The sequence below is a fragment of the Lynx canadensis genome, chromosome F2, assembly GCF_007474595.2.
Source record: "Lynx canadensis isolate LIC74 chromosome F2, mLynCan4.pri.v2, whole genome shotgun sequence".
Classification (NCBI taxonomy): domain Eukaryota; kingdom Metazoa; phylum Chordata; class Mammalia; order Carnivora; family Felidae; genus Lynx; species Lynx canadensis.
In genome coordinates this window covers 70,570,962-70,594,986 of record NC_044320.2, presented here as the reverse complement: position 1 = coordinate 70,594,986, position 24,025 = coordinate 70,570,962, and the positions used below count along the sequence as shown (strand labels likewise).

The 24,025-nt window shown below is 41.2% G+C and overlaps 1 protein-coding gene across 1 annotated transcript in view; it reads right to left on the bottom strand.

Annotated features, from left to right (window-relative positions):
- Nucleotides 1–24,025, bottom strand: part of ASPH (aspartate beta-hydroxylase) — a 222,895-nt gene that overhangs the window by 122,919 nt on the left and 75,951 nt on the right. Inside the window, exons 6-13 of the mRNA XM_032591961.1 lie at nt 21,625–21,750; nt 17,884–17,916; nt 16,781–16,837; nt 16,006–16,056; nt 15,519–15,551; nt 10,851–10,889; nt 10,187–10,222; nt 5,881–5,925 (exon numbers count right to left, since the gene is read on the bottom strand). Of these exons, the coding sequence (XP_032447852.1) occupies nt 5,881–5,925; nt 10,187–10,222; nt 10,851–10,889; nt 15,519–15,551; nt 16,006–16,056; nt 16,781–16,837; nt 17,884–17,916; nt 21,625–21,750 (420 nt within the window). The remainder of the gene's footprint in view (nt 1–5,880; nt 5,926–10,186; nt 10,223–10,850; nt 10,890–15,518; nt 15,552–16,005; nt 16,057–16,780; nt 16,838–17,883; nt 17,917–21,624; nt 21,751–24,025) is intronic.

Here is a 24,025-nt window from a genome sequence, read left to right as displayed (position 1 = left end):
AATTATTATACATTACAAAGTGGAAGAAACTCATACACGATGCTGAGCCACAAAACAAAGTCACCAAAAAAGTATATATGTATTTGTTTGTGTTTACTAATGTTCTTTCTTTAATTAAATTCGAGAGCAAGCAAACCAGTCAATGGTGATACAGATCAGAATAGTTACTGCTGGTGGGGATGTTACTGGGAGGGGGTAGGGAGAGATTTCTGGGGGGCCAGAAGCGTTCAGAGTAGTGGGTACAGGAGGGTATCCCATGTACAAATGCATCAAACTGTATGCTCAACGAGGGAGCATGTCTCTGTGTGTTAATTATACCTCAGCAGAAAATGTTTCTAAAAAGGAGTTTGACTTTAGGGTGTCTCAGAATTTATCAACTAGCTTGATTGTAAGAGGAATAAGCATTTCTGTAGCCTGTGCAATCAAAAAAACCTGAGCTTGTGGGAAGCTGTTCAAAGTATAATGATGAGTACTGATAAAAAGGCAAATAAACTGGAGCTCCTGGCTGGCTCAGTGAGTCACCCACGGCCTTTGATCTCAGGGTAGTGAGTTCAAGCCCCACGTTGGGTGTAGAGATTACTTAAACAAATAAAAAAAAAATTTTAAAGGCAAATAAACTAAAAGCCCAGTTACAACAATATCCGGAATGCCCTAATTATATGCTCCTAAATATTTAAAGACAACTCTGCTCAGAAGTGGTTCACTGAGCTGCACACCCAGTATGTCTCACACCAGGCCAGTCACCTCCTCTTTCTCTCCGTTTCTCCTTCTCCTATAGGTTCATGAAAGGCTGATCATTCATTCACTCAGGTCAGGAACACGGGAATCATCCTCGACCCTTCCCCTCAATCAGCCCTCTTTCCTGCAAATTATTTCCAATTCCAATCTTCAGGGGTCGATCCTGCCTCTCCAGCCCTTCTATGATAGGAAAAGATAGGCAAAATAGGTGGAGAGAGAAAGCATAGGACCTGAGGTCCCAGGGTGGGGAAAAACACGTATTCTGAAACAACGATGGGAGTTTCTGACTGTAGCAAACCTCCTCAAGCGTAAGGTTCCTCTAAGACTGTAACAGACCCCACCTACTCCCCCTCAGGTTCCCTCAGGAATTGGACAAAAGACCTGACTAAAGATAAGTAGGAGACCATAGAATGTATGACCCACAAGGAATAACGATATGGCCGTAGACCCCTCATACAATGGAAATGAGCCAATCAGGAATGAACAACCCAGAACCCTGAGCTATCAAAAAGTGTAGAAACTGAGAAGGAACAAGGAGGGGAGGAAGAGAGGGCTGGCCAGAACCTTATAAAACAAGGACACTTGCCTATAGCTGCCCGGCGTTCACTTTCAAATCCTGCCTCTCTGTAAAGAGAGCTTTTTCATACTATTCTTCCTTTCTGATCTTATACTCTAATAAACTTTTGCCTGCTGTTCATTCTGTGTCCACCTCTTCATTCTTCGAAGCAGTGAGACAACGAATACCAGGCATTGCGGAAAATCCCGCAACACTTCCACGGTAGCTGAAGCTTCCGGCCTCCAGCCAGTCGGTACACCTGTCCCCTGCCTAGTCTCCCATCTCCTCACTGGACTGCTTTTTTCAAATCTGGATTTGACCATGTGACTCTTCTGCTTAGAATTTTTCAGCGGCCTCCTGCCGCTGTTAGGCCCAGATTCTAATTTTTAAACATCATGTATGGGACACTCCAGGAGGTGACGCCCGCCCATTTTCCCACTTGTCTTATTACACCTATATATTATGGCGCACTGTCTTCGGGGCAGGCACTGTATTGTTCGAGTACCTTCTTCACCCAGGGCAGAACCTGTACCTTTGTAATTGCTCAATATGCATTTCTTGCATAAATGGTGAAATCTGTAACAATAACATTTATATTAGGTACTTATTTTTTAAGAAATTCTTTAGCGTTTATTTTTGAGAGAGAGAGTGTAAGTGGAGGAGGGACAGAGGACCTGAAACAGGCTCTGTGGTGACAGCAGACAGCCCGATGTGGGGCTCAAACTCACAAACTGAAATCATGACCTGAGCCAAGGTCGGACACTTAATGGACTGAGCCGCCCAGGCGCCCCTCATGTTAGGTATTTATGAACATAAGCTAAGACCTCTAGTGCTGCCACACTAAAGCTGGTTATGTGTCTCACTGATCACGTTAGAAAACGCTGGGTGACCAGAGGAGGCAAGAGTGAAAGTCGGTACAGATGCAGTGGAGTGAAACCATCCCCACTGCTAGGCCAGTCCACACTGGGATGAGTTACAAGTGTTAGCTCCATTTTTGGAGACACAGGAGCAGAAGAAACACCGATGCTCACTCATCTCCATTTTGAATAACATGACTATCATCATAAAACATAATATTAACTTTTTTTTTTTTTCTTGGCATGGTAGGACAGAAAAAAATTGTTAATGGAATCAGTTAGTGAAACAGCCTTCAAGTACTGTTGGGCAGGAAATTGTACTCTGATGAATTTTATAAGCGATTCCTTCATAAATGCATCAAATTGTGCTATGCGTATTTATTCTGTCATATTGCTAGAATCATATGCTACATGATTTCAAGTACAAATCTGAGTTTGAAGAGAAAGGTGAAACTTACTGAAGGAGTAAGGGTTACAAAAACAATGTTTTAAAAACATCTGGTATTCAAAATGATGGGCTTCTAGAATCAGAATGATCGATCCTTAGGACTTTTTACATCCTTGTTGATAGCAAAGCACTTACAAACTTACAAATATAAACAAAAAGTGCCAAAATTCAAACTACTGGACAACTGGCTTTTCGACAACAAATTCTAATCTTCAATACTCCCAGGTCCTAACTGAAGTACTAATATATATGAGGAGAAGGATGCTGAAGAATACAGTATCTTTAGTTCTACCACATCACAACAGCTCTCAGAACTCATCAGCTCTCAGGCCTTCCCTTATGTAAAACCCTCTAGGGCACAGCGGCTGAGAGTGTGAACTTGGGAGCCGGCATGCAAGGAGCAGCGTCAGCTCCACAGGTACCACCTGTCAGCTCTTGGATCTCGACCTGCCTTGCTGTGTCTCAGTTTTCTCATCTGTAAAATGGAAATAATAGCGTGTCTATATTTAGGCTACAGAAGGTATTAAATGAGTTAATTAATGTAATTAGAGCATCCAACTTCGGCTTAGGTCATGATCTCACAGTTCATGGGTTCAAGCCCCACGTCGGGCTCTGTGCTGACAGCTCAGAGCCTGGAGCCTGCTTTGGATTCTGCGTCTCCCTCTCTCTCTGCCCCTCCCCTGCTTGTGCCCTGTCTCTCTCTGTTTCTTGAAAATAAATAAATAAATGTTAAAAAAAATTTAAATAAATAAATACGTGATTGTGAATTTTTAACAAGCAATATTAAGACAGTAGAACTTAATCTTAGAATGATCAGGGAAGGCAAAGGAATCACCAGCCTGAGTCTAAGGGCCAGGAAAAAGTGAACAAATCGCTAGCATGTTGCAGAGGGTCCTGAATTAAAGTTTCCACCGAATAACAGATTTTAAAGACTAGAAGGTAAGGAGAATTGAAAAGTAAGGAGACAGGCCCTATGATCAGTGTTCCTGCCGTTTCTGTAATCACACAGATAATTAAACCCTTACAAAAGCAGTCAGCTTATTCTATAAAAAGATCATGAATATAGAGTTTTAACTATTATTTCTTTTGTAAGATTGAATAAAAGAAGTTGTAATATAAAATAAGGCTATGAAAATAATGGGAAACAGGCAAACCAAGTGCAATCATTAAAAATCACTATTGTTGGGGCGCCTGGGTGGCGCAGTCGGTTAAGCGTCCGACTTCAGCCAGGTCACGATCTCACAGTCCGTGAGTTCGAGCCCCGCGTCAGGCTCCGGGCTGATGGCCCGGAGCCTGGAGCCTGTTTCCGATTCTGTGTCTCCCTCTCTCTCTGCCCCTCCCCCGTTCATGCTCTGTCTCTCTCTGTCCCAAAAATAAATAAACGTTGAAAAAAAAAAAAATTTAAAAAAAAAAAATCACTATTGTTAACTCTTGGCCTCACAGTCTCTTTGGCAAGGTCAAACTATAACTGGGCAGTGGGTCAATCAAATTTTTATGACACCAAATTACAGGTTACAACCTCTTGACTGGGTCTTTCCGGACTTTACTTTTCTTGATCCACCTCAAAGATCAGGCTAATTAATTACTAAACAAAAATAGCCAAGGTCACCATTTATTGGGAGCTTACTGTAGGTCAGAAAGTGTGCATATTGATCAAATCTTCATTTTTATGTGCTTCCGTTGTTAAATGTTAACTATGTCATCTAAAAAAGCACCTGATTCCTGCACCCCAACCACGTGGATTTTATATGTATTTTCCAAGGAAATTCTTGGGCTTAGCTTATAAAACATGGAAATAAAAGCACAGACATTTCTGGCCCTAAAATGGTATTACCTTTTATATCTTTGCTAAAGGCAGGTCAATATTAAAAAAATATGAAGTGTAACTAGGAAAAAAGCCAATGTTGTAAAAACTCACTATTTTTAAAAATACTTACAAAACAATTTTCTTTCAAGGCATGGACAGTAATCATAATGCTAATTCGGTAACCCTGCTCTGCCTCATCAAGACAGAAACAAGGCACTCCGTGAGGCATCACTCAACAATAAGGAGGAGATCACAAAAGTGGATAGAAACATCAACTCTCCCTGCTCTGTGCACCTTTCCTAAGCACAAAATACACACACCTGCCCAGTAGTCATCACATAAAAGGCTGACTTCTCTGTGAATTTCTATTCTCATTCACATTATAATACCAACAACTCAATTCCCTTCAGCATTTGCAAATATTATTATAAATACACGTGGTATGACAACTGTCCAAACCCAAAACATCCCAGTCGTTAAACAAGCAAAGATGAGCTGGGGTATTAACTAAATATATTCTTTGATTAGAAAAGTTTTTTTTTTTTCCTTGAAATTTACAATTCCATAGACTCTGGCAGTTATAATTACTTCTACCAAAATCAATAATGGTAATACACACCATTGCTATAAAATTCACATTAAGCCTAATGTAAAAAATAGGAGCAAAAATTCAACCAATAAATGACACAAAAAGAAAGAAAATGGAAATAAAACACAGAAACAAGAAGACAGACCCTTGGGAAAGAGGTCCTGGAAATTCCCTCTCTTAACCAAACATGTTTTTCCCACTCTGAGAACAGGAGGCTTGTACGTTAATTTCCGATTGCAGGTAGAGTTAAAGTCATCTCTAACATGCATTTGAAAGCACAGGCCTTGGTTGAAATGCTGTTCCCATTCTCTAAATTCACTGCTGACGAGAGGGGCATGTGGCAGAAGGGAGGGAAGACTACAGAAATGGGTTAACGCAGTTGGCTGTAAAAGAGGACTTTGGGAACTGACGCGGCCTGGGCAGCTGGGATTGCCCCGGGGACACGGAGATGCTCTCAAGGAAATGGGGGATGGGAAACAAGAGGAAGTCACAAGGTTATGCGCTATTAAACTTTCATCTTAAAGGCAATTCTGATTCCATATCCTCCATCAATTAGCCTGTCAATGAAAAAAAAAAAAAAAAACCAACAACAACTCCACCCCACCTATTACTATGACTACTACCGACTACAATGGCAGATCATTAATACTCCTCATATCCCAGCTCAAGAAACATGAACTAGACTGAATCTAACATGTATTTCCCTTACTTTGGCTCAACTGATCAAAACACAGACAATTTTAAATTTGGGATAATTAAACCTTCTTTCAGGAGTTTTACTCTTCACACAGACTGGTTTCACGCAGCTACTGTGAATATCAACAGTCCATTTTAAACTAAACAGAAAAGGAAAAGGCAACAAACACATCTAACAAAATGTCCTACCTGGTGGTACTTCCTGTTGTTCTTCGGCAGGGGGCACATGTGCTTCTACAATAAATAATGAGATCACAATCCATTACATATTGCTGACCAGTGTTAAGTTACAGTGATTATTTTTACAGACATTTTTGTGATTCGATTGCAATTATCACAAAAAACATCAGGTTTTCAGGCTGTTACAACAAAGAAGCATTAGCTGTTAACTTTGCAAAACGTCATATACTCTGCAAGCGTTCTGCAAGGCAGGCTCTACATTATCTGCCCAACTGACAAACCTCAAAACTCACTGCCCAGGCAAAGGAGATATGAACTCAAACCTAGGTTTTGGTCACAATTTTGCATCAGACTTGAAAAGAAAGCTGAGGAAAGACGTTCAGAGCCTCTTGTTAAAAAGTTTTTAATACATAACCCTAATTGTAATGTGAATGAAACAACATGAAGGAGTTGAAACAGAAACCTAAAAGTCAATCACTAGCTTTAATAAAGGATTTGAAAAAGAATATTCAAGTTAACATATTCTAAGACTAGCCAAAAATGTGGATATGACTTTTTTTAACATCTTGCCTTTTTCCTGGCTGCTTCAACCCACTTGCAACTAAACAGACTGTAGACCTTATCATCTAACGGTACAATCATACATTGATCTGCTTCATTCTATAAAATTACATCATGTACTAAGATCCTCATATCTAACAACTCACCGATCATTACCTTAATCTAGAGATAAGATTATATCAGCTTTCCTTTTGCTGCTGAAGACTTGTAACAGACTTGGGTCAAAAGGAAGAATTTTTAATAGCTTTTTCTAAAACTCATGTATTTATGCGTCTATTTTAATCATTTTTCTTCTTATATTATTTATCTTCTAATTTTAAGAAGAATGCATGACCAAATGGCAGATTTGGAAATACTTTACATAAAAGGAAAAAAGGGAAAAAAAATTTCACCTATTCCCCCTAATCACTGTCAATATTCCGGCATATTTCTTTGTTTCAGTGGCAGTACTAGCTTTCCATGTCGTGACTAGCTTGTTAAGGTTTGCCTACTGATTTCGTTCTTAGTAAGTTAGAGATATGTTAGCACTTTATCAACTGTTAATATTCTTTCTCTCTCTGAATTTCTTTTACTTGTCATTTTAGGTTTAAAAAATTGTGTGCAGCACTAAGTATTAAGAGCTTCCACTGTTATTTCCATCACTGATGTTATACTATGAAAGCCTTATTATTGCAAGATAAATTAAATTTTCAACCAATTTTATTCTGAAAAAAATGTACATTTAACAAATGTACAAATTACAAACAAATGACCTGAAATCTATTTGGGTAATGATGTAAAGAGAGGATTTTGAAAAAGGAAATACCTAACTAATTACACCAGCATAACCTGATTTTCTTTCTTTATTCCAGGACTTTTTAAACCCACTCCAGTATGGCTTTCAACTCTCATCCATTTACTCAAATAGCTTTATCTATAATCACCAATAATCTCTATATTCCCAAATGCAATTGATACTTGTCAGTCCCCAAATTCCAATGGCAATAGCATGAAACATATTCCCTTTCTTTCTGCTCTTTAACATTCTTTTCTAATGATTTTCCTCATGTCTCGCTGGTTGTTCATGCTCCATCAAACCTCAAAATGTTGGGATTCCCTGGAACTCAGTCCTGGGATTGCTTGTCTACTCTCTCTATACTCACAAAATTTTATCAGTTTTCATGGAGTTAGTACCATCTTCATGATGATGGCTCCCAAACACCTATATCATCAGTCTCACGTCTCGCCCATCCAGTTCAGATTGGCATATCCAACCCCCTCCTTGATATCTCCATCTGGGAATCTTACATCATTCCTCAACTTAAAATGTCCACTATGAAGCCTTGATTTCCTCCCCTACACCAATTTCTTCTATATCCTAGTTTTCTTCTCAGTAGATGGCCCCATCATCCAACAGTTTTTCAAACCAAACCAAAGGCTCCCTTTATTCCTCTTTCCTTCACAATCATCAGAAAGTTCCATCAGTTGTGATTCAAAAATACGTCTCAAATTCTCCACTTTCCCTTCCATTTTTCCACTGCTGGGACGTTACTCCAGGCCACCATGATCACCTCCCAGATTGGTACCCAATCATTTCCTAACACAGTGGTTCCTGCTCCGGTGCTTGTTCCATCCATTCAATTAACTAGGAGTGGAAGTAATTCTTTTAAACATAAGTCACATTATGTCATACCTCACTTAAGTATTTCCCCAGATTCCTACTGTACTTGGAATATAATCCAAATTCCTCACTACGTTCTCCAAGTTCACAACTGACCTGTCACCTGTCTCTTTAATGCTTAAGCCAATTCAAGTTTAGTTTTCTGTTACCTGTAACAGGAAGTACCCTTACTGACACAGATGGGGAAGAAAAGAGGGTTTAGGCACAGGATTGATACAGCCAAACCTGTACTCTTGAGTAGATCACCCTAATGGCATCATGACAGAGAGATCTGAAGGGGACAAATGTGGAAGTGAGAAGATGGGCTAGAAGGGCTACCACTTATTGTCCAGGAAGGTGATGAGGGCTCAACTACATCACTAAAGCCACAGAGAAAAGAATGGATTTGAGAAGCCCATTCAACAGGACTTGGGATTAGCTACAGAAATGGAGGGAGTGTCAATGATGACACTCACATTTCTGGTTTGGGAATGCAAGTATGTATTGATGCATTCAGCCAAGTCGGGGAAGAGGAGTAAAGAGAAGGTTGGTGGGTGTGTGAAGATGATGAGTTCATTCTTTTTTTTTTTTTTTTTTTTTTAATGTTTATTTACTTTTGAGAGAGAGACAGAGCATGAGCAGGAGAGGGGCAGAGAGAGAGGGAGAAACAGAATCCGAAGCAGGCTCCAGGCTGTGAGCTGTCAGCACAGAGCCCAGCACAGGACTTGAACCCATAAACTGTGAGATCATGACCTGGGCTGAAGTCAGACGCTTAACCGACTGAGCCACCCAGGAGTTCCAAGATGATGGGTTCATTCTCTGTCCATTCAGGTTCCATAGGAGCACAGAAACTACAGGCTGGGGTAAAGGTGCACAGTCCAGAGCCCCACTACCCCCAGAAGGAACTCCCTTAGCAGTCCCTGCCATGTCCTCTCCTGGTTTATCAAAATGCCTGAAATGTCTCTGGAAAGACTGTACTTCTAATACAGGAACGGTAGGGCCAAGATGCATATTGTGATGTTTTGTCTCCTATATAAAACAATATATGTGGGGTGGGATGGATAAAGTTCTTCCTAGGGATGTGGGGTTTCCATTTGCTGATTCTAACTGAATAAAAACCAGACTTGGCTATATCCTTCAGAGAGAACAGAGTAATCGGAGGGAGGAGCAAATGTGAAGGCAACCCAGCCTGCCACGTGGAGATGAATTTGCGTGTATGCAGTGCCTCCACAGCAGGTGGGTGAACAACGAGGGCAATTCTCGTATCTCCACGTTGCCTCCACCCCTCCCTATCTTCTCCCATTTCAGTCAACTGTACTATTAGAGATGCTGCCTAACCAAGCTCAAGTGCAGTAACATTTCATCTGAAAACTGACAATCAGTGGCTCACGAATGAATTCTAAGAGTAACTTGTAAAAATTCCCCGTTACATGTTCCCGGTGGCAACTTCCTGCCGTTCAAGCCCACGGACTCCAGAGTCTACTACAGGCCCCACGCCTAGGTCAAATACCAGCTTAGCGACTTCCAGCCTGACGTGGAGCCAGCCACTGACCTCCCTCCCATGTCAGCCCTTCACTTATTAAAAAAGCACAAAGATATTTATCCCACCTCCTCCTCAGTGTCCACTGTAAGGAACTGAAATAACATACGTGAAAGAACTTTGCGAACTGTTGGAATCTCTGTAACTCTAGCTGGTGTCAAGGCACCACCGTGTAATATATGCATCAATTCTACTTTTTCAGAAACAATCCCTTCACTTTCAAAAAGAGTCTGTCCAGCTGTACAGCAACATAAAGGACCCAACTTTCAACCCATCCCTGCCCAAGGCTAACCCCTTCCGAACAAATCACCTCCCCTATTTAGACTAACCCTCCTCATTTTCTATTGTGCTATCCTGTTTTTTTATCTCTGTTGTTGCACTTTTCATAACCTTTGCCTACTTTATCACGTTTGACCACCAGAATGCCAACCCCAGAAAATAGAAATTCTGTCCATTTTCAGGCTGGTCCTCCTAGCCCCGAGCACCATATAGACAGCCAAGTGTTCAAGGCACACTTGTTGAATACATGAACGTAATTTTAATACAAAAAGTAAAGCGATCTCTGTAAAACTTACCTTCTAAAATTACGTTTGAATCTTCCACAGCGTTATCTTAAAAAAAAACACAAACACACATTTTACATTAACTCACACTACATCCCTAAATTAGCTTATCTCTACTCAGATACCTAAATTTGGCTAATTTTAGAATGGGGCTTCTTATACAGAGAGACTCACAAGTATTTATATTAGCATATCAAATTTAATCCCTAAATTACATTAGAAGAATATACCAAATAGGCTAATATCATTCCTGATGACATAAAACTTGCCATAAATAGGAAACCAATATATTGGCAATATCCAATTACTCCCTTGGAGACTTGAAAATATATTTCTTTTTAAAAATTTTTAAAGGTTTATTTATTTTTGAGAGAGAGAGAGACAGACAGACAGAGCATGAGCGGGGGAGGGGCAGAGAAAGAGGGAGACACAGAATCCGAAGCAGCCTCCAGGGTCTGAGCTGTCAGCCTAGAGCCTGACACAGGGCTCAAACCCATGAGCTGTGAGATCATGACCTGAGCTGAAGTCGGACGCTTAACTGACTGAGCCACCCAGGCGCCCCGAAAATGTATTTCTTACTACATCTGTCTTTGTTCTACAAGTTATCTGAGATTTGATAAATATAAGGGGGGTGGGGCTGACTTGTAGGAAACACCTGTTTAGAGAAAAAGCTTACCTGAACTTTCTATCCCTTCATTTTCTGACGGCTCGTATACTAGAAAATACACAGAAAAAATAATCCTTTAGGACTACATAATTCTCACCATAAGACAACAGTCATTGTATGGTATCGAGAGCAGAGACAATGTCTAACTCATCCTTGAGCCCCTAGGGCTTAGTCACTGGGAAGCGGCAGGCTGCAGAGGAGGGTAGGGAAGGGTTTGTAGCCAGAGGAGACGGGCAATTACATAAGCTTTCTTCACATAAAATGGGGGACATTAAGGTTCTTCCCAATCACTTGTGGTATCACCAAGATCCAAAAGTCGTTTACTTCCTGAGGGCACTCTCTTTTCCATTTTTTTCATGTCTTTTCCCTTTGTTTGGGGAACAACTCTCAGACCTTCCATGGGGGCGGAGGGCAAACACTCCCGGTGCCAGCCCCTCCGAGCGAGGGTTCAGCTGGCAGGCCCTGAACTCACTGCCTCCCTCCTCCTCCTGTTCACCTGCATGGGGCTCAGTGGCTCTCAGCTCTGCTGCAAAGGAGGCTCGGCCTCTTCTCTCGGGCTCAGCTGGGTCATAGCCTTTTCAGTCAAGCTTTTTCCAGCCTTTTCCTTTCTCCAAAATGCCTCAAATTTTCTGGTTCACTGAGAATGAGCTTCCTTATTTTCTACCATTTTCTACTATTTTCTTTATTCCTTTTGACCATCTACTATAGAAAAATTTCTGAGTACCTACTATCTTTCAGATAGTACTCTCAGTGCTGGGGTAGAGTAAGGGATGCCAATTTTTAATACATCACCTTCTGTCCTGGTGGTATTTGTAGGGCAAAGGAGCCGTGAACGTTCGCTTGCTTTGTCACCTTGAACTGTGTTGATATTTAACCATGCTCCAGTCTCTACCAACTTAGAAAAAAAGCACTTACTTGAGCCCCTTCCCCTCCGTTCCCTCTCTTCCCTCCATTTCACCATCTAATTTCTTCGAAGAATCATTTACATTTGCTGTCTCATCCCTCACTTCCTTCCTCAACCAGGTCTTGGGCCCTGACTCACCCCTGAAAGGCTCTTCCAAGACCACCAGTGAGCACCTCATTCCATCTAATGGACACGTTCTACCCTCTCCAGGTTAGATCTCTCAGCAGCTCCTTCCTTCTCAAACATGACTGCCCTTGGACTTCAGTGTGACCATGTTCTCCTTTTATTCTTTCCTTTCTCCTTCTCAATCTTCTTCATCAATTATCCTTGTCCTACTGGGCATTCAATGCTGGCTTTCATCAAAGGTCAGCCACAGAACCTCCCATCTCCCCACACCGTCCTCCCTCCATAAGTGACCTCAGCCTTCGGCTTTGATGACCTTTTATAGACTCATGATTCCCAAACTCACTACTACAAATTAGAGGTCTCTGCTGAGATCAAAGCACCATCAATAGGCTTATGAGATATTCCCCCAGATATCCTGACATATCAACACATACAGACTGGACTCGTGACCTCTTGGTCCGTTCCTATTTTCCAGTCTCACCTGTCTTAGGAATACAGCACCGCCATCCATCAAGGGCACAAGGTGGATGGGGCTCCTGACACCTTGCTCTCTTTCCCCAGCATACCCACACAACATTCCTTGTCAATTTTATCTCCTTACATGGCTCAGCTTGTCCACTTCCCTTCACTGCCATCACCCTGGTTAAAACTTCACTGCCATCACCCTGGTTTCTGTCTGTCCATGTTCACCTGTGTCCATGGAAGATGGCTCCTGCCAAGGTCACTGGGAGGCTGCTGCAGTACTAGGTCCGATGCATGTTTTCTCAGTGCTCACCTCGTGTGGGTCTCCAGCAGCACGAGACGCTGCTGACCACCCCTTCCCTATAACTCATCTCTTCTGACTCCTCTTTTGGCAGAGATGTGACTCAGGGCAAGATCAGACTGGGATAATTGCACACTAAACTAACCGGTCCCCCCATATCCACTCTTGTCTCTCTCCAGTCTATTTGCTGCATGTCAGACTGATCAATCTTTACAAAATGCGTATCCGATTCTATAGTGCCTTGGACGATGCCCTACGGGAAGGTGACCATCCCTGATTACTGATAGGCACTCTCTGCAGCCGGGACATATTGCAATCTCAGCCCGTGTCCCTTACTGCCAGCACTCCAGACACCTTGGATGCTTCCTATGGCACTCCAGTCACCCGCCCCTTGCCTTGTCAAAGGCTCTAATCTTCACCTCAAACTTCAAGGAAGCCTTCCCTGGTCCGCTAACGAGGTAGGTCTCTTCACTATATGCTCTTGTTACACACCATACTTGTTCTTAGCAGCACTTAGCACAATTGCAACAAAATGCTAAATTGAAGTTATTTGTGTAATTTCTACTCCCTGCTAAAATATAGGGTCCACGGTTATATGGAGCATGGGTGTGTTCTTCACCAGAACTGCTCCAGTGTCCTATGTTTTAGACATAAGGCAGTTAATACATATGGAGGATGAGAATCAATCAATCAGATGGTAAGATGTCATTTCTTAGGTACATCCGATGTAGGCTTGATGCTTTCTAAATGTTTTTATGTGGACAGCTGGGTCCCTCCCCAGCTTTCATAAGCCACAGGGTCTAGATGTGGGGAGTTTAATACACAATATATTCTGGGCTCCCAATGAAAAATGATTTTGTTTTCACCCTACTTACAGCTTCAGTTACACATGTTTATTTGGTTTCCCTAGTCTGGTTCCTGAATTTGACAAAGGTATCTTTTTAGAACAGCGAATAATCTTCTATTCTATTAAATCCATTGTTTGAAAAGTTTAGGTTCTATAGCCAGGTAATCCAAAGTATCTCACCAAATCTTGATGACCCCTTAGGTCATATTTATTACTCTTTCTTACCATTTTAAATTATACTCATTCTGATATTCTGCCGAAGAAAATACATTTATTGTTACAGCATTCTCATCAGCATGATATATAATTTTACACTTCTTTCAAGTTTGATTTTAAGGGTCTCTGGATCTAGTCTGCAAAATGCCTTCCAAACATGTTCCTTCTACCATATTTAGAAAAACACTATAATGAGTGGCAGAAATTAGAAAAGTATCTCAAGTCACATCTCTACATGTAACTTTTAATTTCCAAATTCCTATTTTCTCCTTCAAATTCAAAACTGAAAAGAAAATATAAATGCAATCATAGCAGCCAAGTTATTTAATTTCTTACAAAAATATTAGTTCTTAAAGACAGAACCCAGCATTCTTCCAGTGGCATCATCCATATCCCATTAGAAATAGCCACTGTGAATGGTCATCTTAGTAGGACCTCAAACCTTTAATACATATGCTTAATAAATTAGCCTATCAGGTTTATACACAGCTGTTCCTAGTTTTCTTCAACTGAGAATCACCAATTATCACGAGACCACAAATTTCTTGAGAGTAGGGACTCTCTGTTGATCATATTTAAATGTTAAGCCCCCAAACTGTCCAGCACATGGAAAGACCTCCATGTTTTGAGCACTGTACATTTCTTTATCATCTTGGTTATACTCAACTGACTTCTTTCCTTTGATAGAGCCATCCTTGAAGGTGGTGGAATAAAAATCATCCGCCCCTGGTTTTATCATTTCTTATTCACCATGAACTTAGTTAGGCAAATCATTTACATTCTCTGACCCTTATTTCTTTCATCTGGGAAGTAGCAACTTCCCAGAAGAAGCAACTACTTCATGGAGTTTAATGAAACAGCATGAAGTTGTGGGGGCAACAAAAGCAGCTACAACGGCCTAAATCTGACTCTAGTGCTACTCGCACCACAAACGTGCCCGGACTCTTCTCTTCATACCACTGCTAAGCCTGCAATGAAATTTTTTTGTACCTTTCTCATGCTAGTAGATCCGTCACTCTAAGAATGGGATCACTTGGTAGAGGCAGCTAGAGGAGTTAAACTCTGACTAGTTTTCCATGCACAAGACGTATTTTAGTCAAAAGACAGCTATGACTATAAAGTAATATAATATAAAGTAATGAGGTAAGTTTTCATGCATAATTTTTAACTGCTTCCTAGGGCGACTTTGCAAAGGGTTTAAGAAATTATTTAGTCAATGACAGAATTACTGGAGGGGGTAAATGGTCTCCCCAAGTAAATTCTTTGAAAACTACCATTCATTTGGGTATTTTAAGTTGTGGTATTTGCAGCTTAAAACATTATTCTCCACACTCTACAGTCAAGCTTGGAGTATATTTTAAAACAAGAAGATGGCTTAAGGTTAAGAAGTGTTTTCACGAATCTGAGGAGAAAGAATGAAGTATGGCCCTTTGTAGCAACGTGGATGGAACTGGAAAGTGTTATGCTAAGTGAAATAAGTCATACAGAGAAAGACAGATACCATATGTTTTCACTCTTACATGGATCCTTGAGAAACTTGACAGAAGACCACGGCGGTGGGGGGCGGGGAGGGGAAAAAAGAAGTTAGAGAGGGAAGGAAGCAAACCATAAGAGACTCTTAAAGACTGAGAATAAACTGACGGTTGATGGGGGGTGGGAGGGAGGGGAAAGTAGGCGATGGGCATCTAGGAGGTCACCTGTTGGGATGAGCACTGGGTGTTGTATGGAAACCAACTTGACAATAAATTTCATATTAAAAAAAATAAAATAAACACTCAGCCAGAGGGAAAAAAAATTAAAAAAAAAGAAGTGTTTTCAAACCTGGTTCATCATAGTCTTGGTATGTAATGTCATCTGCAAAAAAAGAGAATAAAATCAAAGTAAGTATTAAATGAGTCATTCAGTGTCATTGTTTAGCTAAAAAACACAACTTAATCTCAAACACAGAATTCTATTCCTTGCAATATTAATGTCTGCAGTCAGTGATCAGTGCCTCTGCCCAAAAACGAGACAAAATGACAAGTACATTATTTTCATAAAAATCCGTCAAACTGGCAGAAAGCACAATACGCAAAAAGGAGCATTAATGATTAACATCCTATTTTGCGGTGCCAGTGTGGGTGAGGCAAAATATGAAAGCCTGATATATTTTTAATCATCTAATCTCATTAAAAAGCAAAAAGACTTGTATTAGGTGTGAAAATTACTCCTCTGACACCTTTGGAAGAAAAATCACCGTGTTACCACAGCACTGCAACTGTAAAGCCTGAAGAGATGTTTACCGTTAATGAAAATATTCGTCTGATACCTGCATCATGGTATGTTCTCTCCTCGCCGCCTGCTACTGGTTCCATGGGATCTAAAAGGAAAAAACACACACCTCTGCCAAACATGAAAAAACCGAACACATTACCAGACACCATTCTAAGGTATTTACAGATTAATTCTCATCTTCACAACTGTGTAAGATAGGTATTCTCATTATCATTCAACGAAGTTTAAGCCGAATAAAGTTCCATAATTTGCCTCATCACAAAGAGGGGAAGGAGCAGAACCAGTCAGGCTCTACCACACTGCCTCGTTAACGTCCCAGTATCCTTTCCAGTGTCCTGTCTACAAAGAGCAGAATCCCAACGGTGGTTTGAAACACACATCTCCTTGTTTCCTCATTCGTGCAGGTAATATTAAACTATGTTCAGAAATTTCCATAAATGTCTGGGCAATCAAGAATGGTTATGAGGGGCGCCTGGGTGGCGCAGTCGGTTAAGCGTCCGACTTCAGCCAGGTCACGATCTCGCGGTCCGGGAGTTCGAGCCCCGCGTCAGGCTCTGGGCTGATGGCTCGGAGCCTGGAGCCTGTTTCCGATTCTGTGTCTCCCTCTCTCTCTGCCCCTCCCCCGTTCATGTCTGTCTCTCTCTGTCCCAAAAAAATAAATAAAAAACGTTGAAAAAAAAATTAAAAAAAAAAAAAAAGAATGGTTATGAGTATTATAAAGAGCACTAGGAGTTGAATCAGAGTGAATCATTAAGCCTGGGGGAAAATGGCCTTGGCCAGTGCTTCACACAGAAACACATATCACAAACCTGGATTGTCCTGTTCGTACATCATCTCCTCCATATCCTGGTTATAGACCTGTGAAGCTATAAATTAAGACATGATGAGGAAACTTCAAATGTGTCTAAAGAAGGATTACCCTTGATATTCAAAATAGGAAAAGCACAATATCTAGTAATGACAGAAGTATAAAATCACCTTATAACGATGCTCCCATGTATATTCACTCATGGAACACCCAGGTACTACCTTTGCTAGATGCCTAATAGAAAGCTGAAGAAGACAGGACCCATCATCAATGGGTTTCTAATCGAACCAAAATGGTGAAGCTAATATTCTCATTTAAATTATGCATATCAACTGTATTCAGCAAAAGACTAATGAGGCAGAGACAGACAGACAGACAGACAGAGACCACAGACCTAGCAGTACAGGTGAGCCTTCCTCCCATGCACTCAGCAAGCACCTGCTGCAGAGTGTGCCTGAATAGGGGTACAAACATTTCCTAGCCCCTTACACTTGAACTTAAGACCTGAGTACTCCCAGACTGCAATATAATTCTAGTATTTACAGATTTATATTGTTGAGCAATATAGGTCCTAAGTGACAGCCAACAATATGACGTGGTCCTCGAGCACAGAAAGAGGGATCTACTTCAACACTGGAAGAAAAACTGGCCAACACAGGCTTACCAAAAGATGCCCATCTCCAATACGGCCATATCTTCTGGGCACGTGTGACCAGTGACATTACACAATTCTGACCTTTCACGGACTTTGTAACTTAAGATTACAAAACATGTACTTCTATTGTATCTTCTGACCTAGTAATCCCACTACTGGGAATCTATCTTCAGGAAACAGACTTCAAGAGCACAAAAACTAGATTCACAAAGAAACATATACATGAAATTATGATACAATACATATATGCTATATATAACAATTAGCTATATATATATTGCATATATTTTATGATATATTACAAAATACAATAATAAATAATTATAGATAATTACAAAATACAATAATAAATAGTTATAGATAATACATTCTCTCTCTCATGATGTTCTTTTACAGGAAAAGACTCATTTTAATAAAAAAAAAAGAATAGTATTAAGTTTAAATCTCACCTGTCTCTTCTACATGGTAACTATCTTCAATTTCTGGAAAGAAGAACATCAAATCAATAGTACTACTTTCATAAAACTGTACGTATATATTCCACAGATGTATATTCTGAATCCATGCTTATCATTGATTTTATTTTGAAAGTAAATATTAACATAGAACACAAAAATACCTATTAACTCTCTGCTAAACACTTCATCTTTCACAAGAACTACACTTAGAAACGCCTACATTTTCTCTTCAGTCCACTCAATACCACCATAACCTGGACTAACGAGGAGACAGAATAACACAGGGACAAGGCTGGACCCAGGAAAGGGGCGAATTCCTAGTCTACTTCACATTCCACTGCGGTGTCCTATTTTCCAGAGCAAAAGCACACTGTCTACAGATGGGAACATAAGGAAGAACGGAGGAGACTTTCTAAGACGGGGAGCTGAAGGGCAACTGTGTTCCTAACTGAACCCGCACACCCCCAATAGCAAAGTGCTACCAACACAGGGTCCTCACTACTCCTGTGACCCTTGTTAATGCGACAGCTACACAAGGTATAAATATTTTTAATTTCTGAAGACTTTTAATAAACAACTTTTAAGTTCACACTGAATCTATGTTCCAAATTAAGATAAAGTCAGAAAGTAAGGTTTTCTCAATTTATAAACTTTTTAGAAGTATTTCTTTCTACCCCCAATCTATAACTCCTAACCTCAAAAGTCTCAAGTTCCTTATGTTTCAGATTATTTGAGTGTCTTAACTGAAATCTGTTATATAAGCAGCATCTAAGACAAGGACAAATTCCGAGGACCTGTTAATCTTCCTGAGTCATCTTGGCCGAAGACAGGAGGGAGCAACAGATACCAGGGAAATGTGGAAATCATTTTATCAGCATCCCTACTCAGCAGTTAGAAACACTGTTTGTTCCCAGAGAAATTTTAACAGACGTGACAACTAAAGGTCCAAAGTTCTAAAGCTGGTCTATAAATGCCTATTCTTGATGCACAGTGTGGCTGAATTCGAATACAAGCTCAAAAGCATTTTGAGTGTACATTTTTCACAGAAAATTATGTGTTATATACAATTTTGCAGGTTGGTATGGAAACCAAACCATCACTGGTAACATTACTTCTACGGAAAAGTGTATTTCCAACCTTGACAACAGGCACGAATGTGAAGTTTCTGGAAATACATTCATTCATAAATCAAGAACTTCTTGCTTCTAAAGTAGTTTCCCAATACATTGAATGTTGTGAAAAGTAGATATACTTTACTTTTATGCTTTAAAAAAGTCCTAGGAACCATTTACCAATTGTATCGTGACCAGGCTATCCCTCCACTCAATTTTCAGCCTGGACAAGGGCTATGGCCCCACCTGGTTCCCACTGGCTATGAGCACAGGTGTGCAAGGCTGAGCTTGTTCATACCCAGCAGAACAGGATGTGAAAAAATAAACAGCCTGGCCACACTTTCACTCGCTCCCGGCTGTACTTTGATATGATCTGGCGACCTTTTACAATTATCCATTTTTGGGGCCCCATACCCCAAACATTACAATTCACTTTGTGTAGAGTGCGTCACAAGTATTCTTTTTAAAAGCTCTCTAGGTGATCTGAATTGCATCTAAGATTGAACACCATGGGTAGGCATATCAGTCAACCTTATGTGGACCATATTCGCATTCTCTCTTTGAATCCATGGCTCTATGGCCATGGTTCTAGACCTTCCTACCTTGATTGCTGCTATGGATTTCATTTATTACTTGTTTCTCACAGTCTGCCTACCTGTTCAGACTCGATTTAGGCTTGGCTAATCCCTGATCCCTGCCAGACACCTCTGATCCAGATCCTCTGTGGCTTGTGGTCGTGGGTCCTAAAGCAACTCAACCACGGACTCTGATGGTTATTATATGGCAGGACATGATGCGCTATATGGTTGACTGGGGCGGGTGCTGTCGCCCTTTTTCTTCAGTTTGACTCTTCAGAAATGAAACATGCATCTTAAACGATGTTTCAGGGGATTCCTTTTAAGTATAAAATTATATACATGCCATTATATCATTTGTATGTTCACATATGCTAAGTAAAACAACATCAATCGATCAGAGTACAACACTTATGGATTAAAATCTTTTGGGGCACTGGCTGGCTCAGTTGGTAGAGCATGTGACTCTTCATCTCAGGGTCATGAGTTCAAGCCCCACATTGGGCATAGAGCTTAGTTTAAAAAAAAAAAAAAAGTAAAAATGTTAAAAAAAAATCTTTCATGAATTCATTAATGTCTTAAAGGGTTACTTTAAGAAAAAAGAACAGAAAATAGATACCGTGAGAACAAAACATGTGTACTTGTTTAACAAGGCTTCAAATAATTGCAGTAGGGTCACATTAAGGCATAACAGAACACAAAATCTATGAAGAAACGTTTTCACCATCACAGAAATGATTTCTCTCTATAGGGCAACAGTGAATGACGACAGTCTAATTTGCCTTCTGCAAATGATCCAAGGTGAACTACACAACTGGTATTTAACCAGCATTTAACTTAAGATACTGGTACAGGACAGATGTCACCAAATCACGGTCTGTAGCTCAGAGCAAGCCTGACTCCTGACTTTGCAAATAACGTTTTGCTGGAACACAGCCATACTTACCCATTTAGATACTGTTCAGGGCTACGTTGCACTACGACTGCAGGGCTGAATAGTTGCAATAAAGCCTACATGGTCTGCAAAGGCTAAAGTATTGATCCTCTAGCTGTTTACAAAGAAAGGTTGTCAATGCCTGGTTTAGAGGCTAAGAACTGTGTTCTATAAACTGTGATTATGGAGTTTATGTTAGAATAAGAGCCTGTGATAGACAGCCAAGTAAAATATTTCATCAATTTTCTGAATTTCTTCTAATATACGACACTCCAGGAAGAAGTATACAGTAAAAGTAACATGCTAAAGTATTTCACTTACTTTCTATAAAGAATTCGTATATCCTGGCAGTTTCCTTAAAAGTGCTTTGACTCAAAATTGGGATATATATTTATTTTAGGGGAAAAATTAGTTGTTTTTTTTGGGGGGGGAGGATTAGTTTTCATTGAACTTTTCAGCTTCAACTTAAAAATAAACCATAAAGGGGCGCCTGGGTGGCCCCGTCGGTGAAGCGTCCGACTTTGGCTCAGGTCATATCTCAGGTTCATGAGTTTGAGCCCCGTGTCGGGCTCTGTGCTGACAGCTCGGAGCCTGGACCCTGCTTCAGATTCTTCTTCTCTTTCTCTCTCTCTGCTCTCCTCCACCCCGCTCTCAAAAATAACGTTAAAATATATATGTGCTTGTATGTATATGTATATGTATATGTGTATGTGTATGTGTATGTGTATGTGTATGTGTATGTATATGTATGTGTATATATACAAACCAGATAAAAATTAAGTATTTGTTTTAAAGATATTCATGAAGGGGTGCCTGGGTGGCTCAGTCGGTTGAGTGTCCGACCCTAGCTCAGGTCATGACCTCTCAGTCTGTGGTTTGAGACCCACATCAGGCTCTGTGCTGACAGCTCAGAGCCTGGAGTCTGCGTCGGATTCTGTGTCCCCCTCTCGCTCTGCCCCTCCTTGACTCATGCTCTGTCTCTGTCTCTCAATAATAAATAAATGTTAAAAAAAATCATAATAAAAAACTGAAGATACTCATGAAAACTTCAATAATCATAATGAAAATTGCCTATCGTGTTTTGCTCTGAAACCAGAGACATGTGTTCTACCTTCATGAAATGCTCCAGCGTCCAGAGGCTCAAATCTATCATCTGCGTCACTTCCTGTAAGGAAATCATCATCTTCCAGCGGTGGTTTTCCGGCTGGTCCCTCCTCTTCTTGCTGTACATCGTCTCCTTGAACAATGATAATGAACAACGTGTCACAGGTCCGCCACGAGGGTCCACAGGCAGCAGCTGACACAGACACATGCCCCCTCCCGCTGCCGGGCACTCCCTAGCCCCCGTCTGGTCCACGGCACATGCCGTTGCCCACTCTGAAGCTCTGTCCTCACTCCGGTCAAGTGCTCGTCCACCTGAGCGGGGGACAGACCTTGCTCTCACTGGAACATGAGCTCACCAAGCACAGAGACCTCCTCTATTTTATTTACTATGTATGCCCAGCATCCAGAGCCTATGCCTAGCCATGGGAAATGCTCAGTAAATATTTAATGACTGAATAAATGAATTCACAATTATTAATATATCTGCCTCTTCATTTATCACTAGGTTACAGAAAAGGTCACCCTGTGACCTCCCTCATTGAGAAATGGCATAAAACTCCATGTAACAATCTTAACTAACTATATGCAAATATTCTATTGCAAAGAACAGCTAGACACCTCTCTAAACCGTATGCCAGGTCATCCGCGTTAGGTCACCTGTATTATACTTTGCATCTAAAGATTACTATGCTTAGCCTGTAAGTTATGCAGAAATGCCCATTTTTCTCTCTGAGACTTTGATGACACACTGAACTGTTCTGCTTCTTTTGTGTAGATATTGGATATGCTACATTATCCTGCTGCAATGTGGTTTAGCTTGTCAGTATGGTGTAAGAAATTCCCCCAACGGTGACTTGGCAGGGCTTCAAGCACAGAACGTCCTGTACATAACGCTCTAAGCAAACAACTCAAGCGACTTAGCTGGGCAGGGCAGTACAATGGTTAGGAGTGTGAGGTCCGGAATATATGAGTCCAGATTTAGTTTTGCCACACCAGCTGTGCGACCCCGGAGAAGTTCCTTACCTACTCTGTGCCTCAGGGTTTGTTTCTATGAAAAGGAAATAATAATACCTACATATAACACCGTCATGAGGACTCAAGCACTTAGAAAACTGCCCAGCCCATAATAAGCATTTAGGTGTTATTGTTCTTGTTGCGTCATTATTTTTATCATCATCATTGTAATAATATTACTATTTCTGCTGCCACTGAGGTCTCCTCAAACACTGCAGGAAGGAGGGCTTCCTTCCTTCACTTTCAGTATGACCCGGTGATGCTCTCAAGCGTCACTGAACTACGTGGGCCCATGTATGTCCACACTACGTGTTTTCTGTATTTCCATCCCAGCCTGCTACATTGTTCTCCTCGTTTCAATTTTCTGCTGCACACCAATCACCCATTCCAATTCCTGTCACTGACTTTACCATGTTCCTTTTTCCGTATTCTGTCTGAGCACATTGTTTTTTTCCTCACTCTTATGTCACCCAGTGCAACTGCATGGTTTTTACGTGAGCAGGATTTAGCTCTCTCAGTCACCGCTGCTTAATGGAAAGTCCCCATTTTCAGTAGGGAAACCCAGTAAACAGCACACAGTGACAGCCTAGTATGAGGAAAACAGTTCCCTGAAGGCTGGCTACAGTTGAGGCACTGCCCTCTGCAGCCGTTAGGTACTAATAACCCATTTTGAAGGACGAGAAACTTGGCTACAGCCACACAGCTAGTAAATGGCAGCTGCAGGATCTGAAACACAACAATGAAATACAGAATATTGTGGACAGAGAGTCCACTGCAAAGAAGGTGGTCAGGGAGGCCACGTTTGGTCGGACACGATGTGAAGACTGGAACACACACGCGCCAGTAAAAGATGTAAGTACCAAGGCTCCGAAGCAGGGACAGACTTGGGGATGCCAAGGAAAGGAGGGAAGTCGTCTGGGCTCAAGAAAAGCAACTGAGGGGAGAAAAAGACCAGGCCACATAAGGCACATCACACACACACCAAACACAGCCCCAACTGGATGCTACCGCAGCGGTCACGCAGGAGGGGACGGTGACGCTGACACATCGCAGTCCAGATACGTGCTGGAGGCAAAGCCTGCAGGACCTGCCCGGGGCTTACACAGGAGGCGAGAAGAGGAGACAGAAAACAAGGAAACACCCCGGTTTTTAGCTGAAGCTACTAAGGGGAGGGGAGACCATTACCTAAAATACAAAAGAGTTGGAGAAAAGCGAAATCTGGGGGGCAGTGAGGGGAGAACTATGAAATGTAAAGGAACCGAAAATTCTGTCTTAGGTACGTTTTGAGTCTGAGACACCCATAAAACATGCAAATGGATATGATAAACCGGGAGCTCAGAGGAGAGACAGGGCTGTACACAAAGACTCAGAAACAACACAAAAAACATGTACGG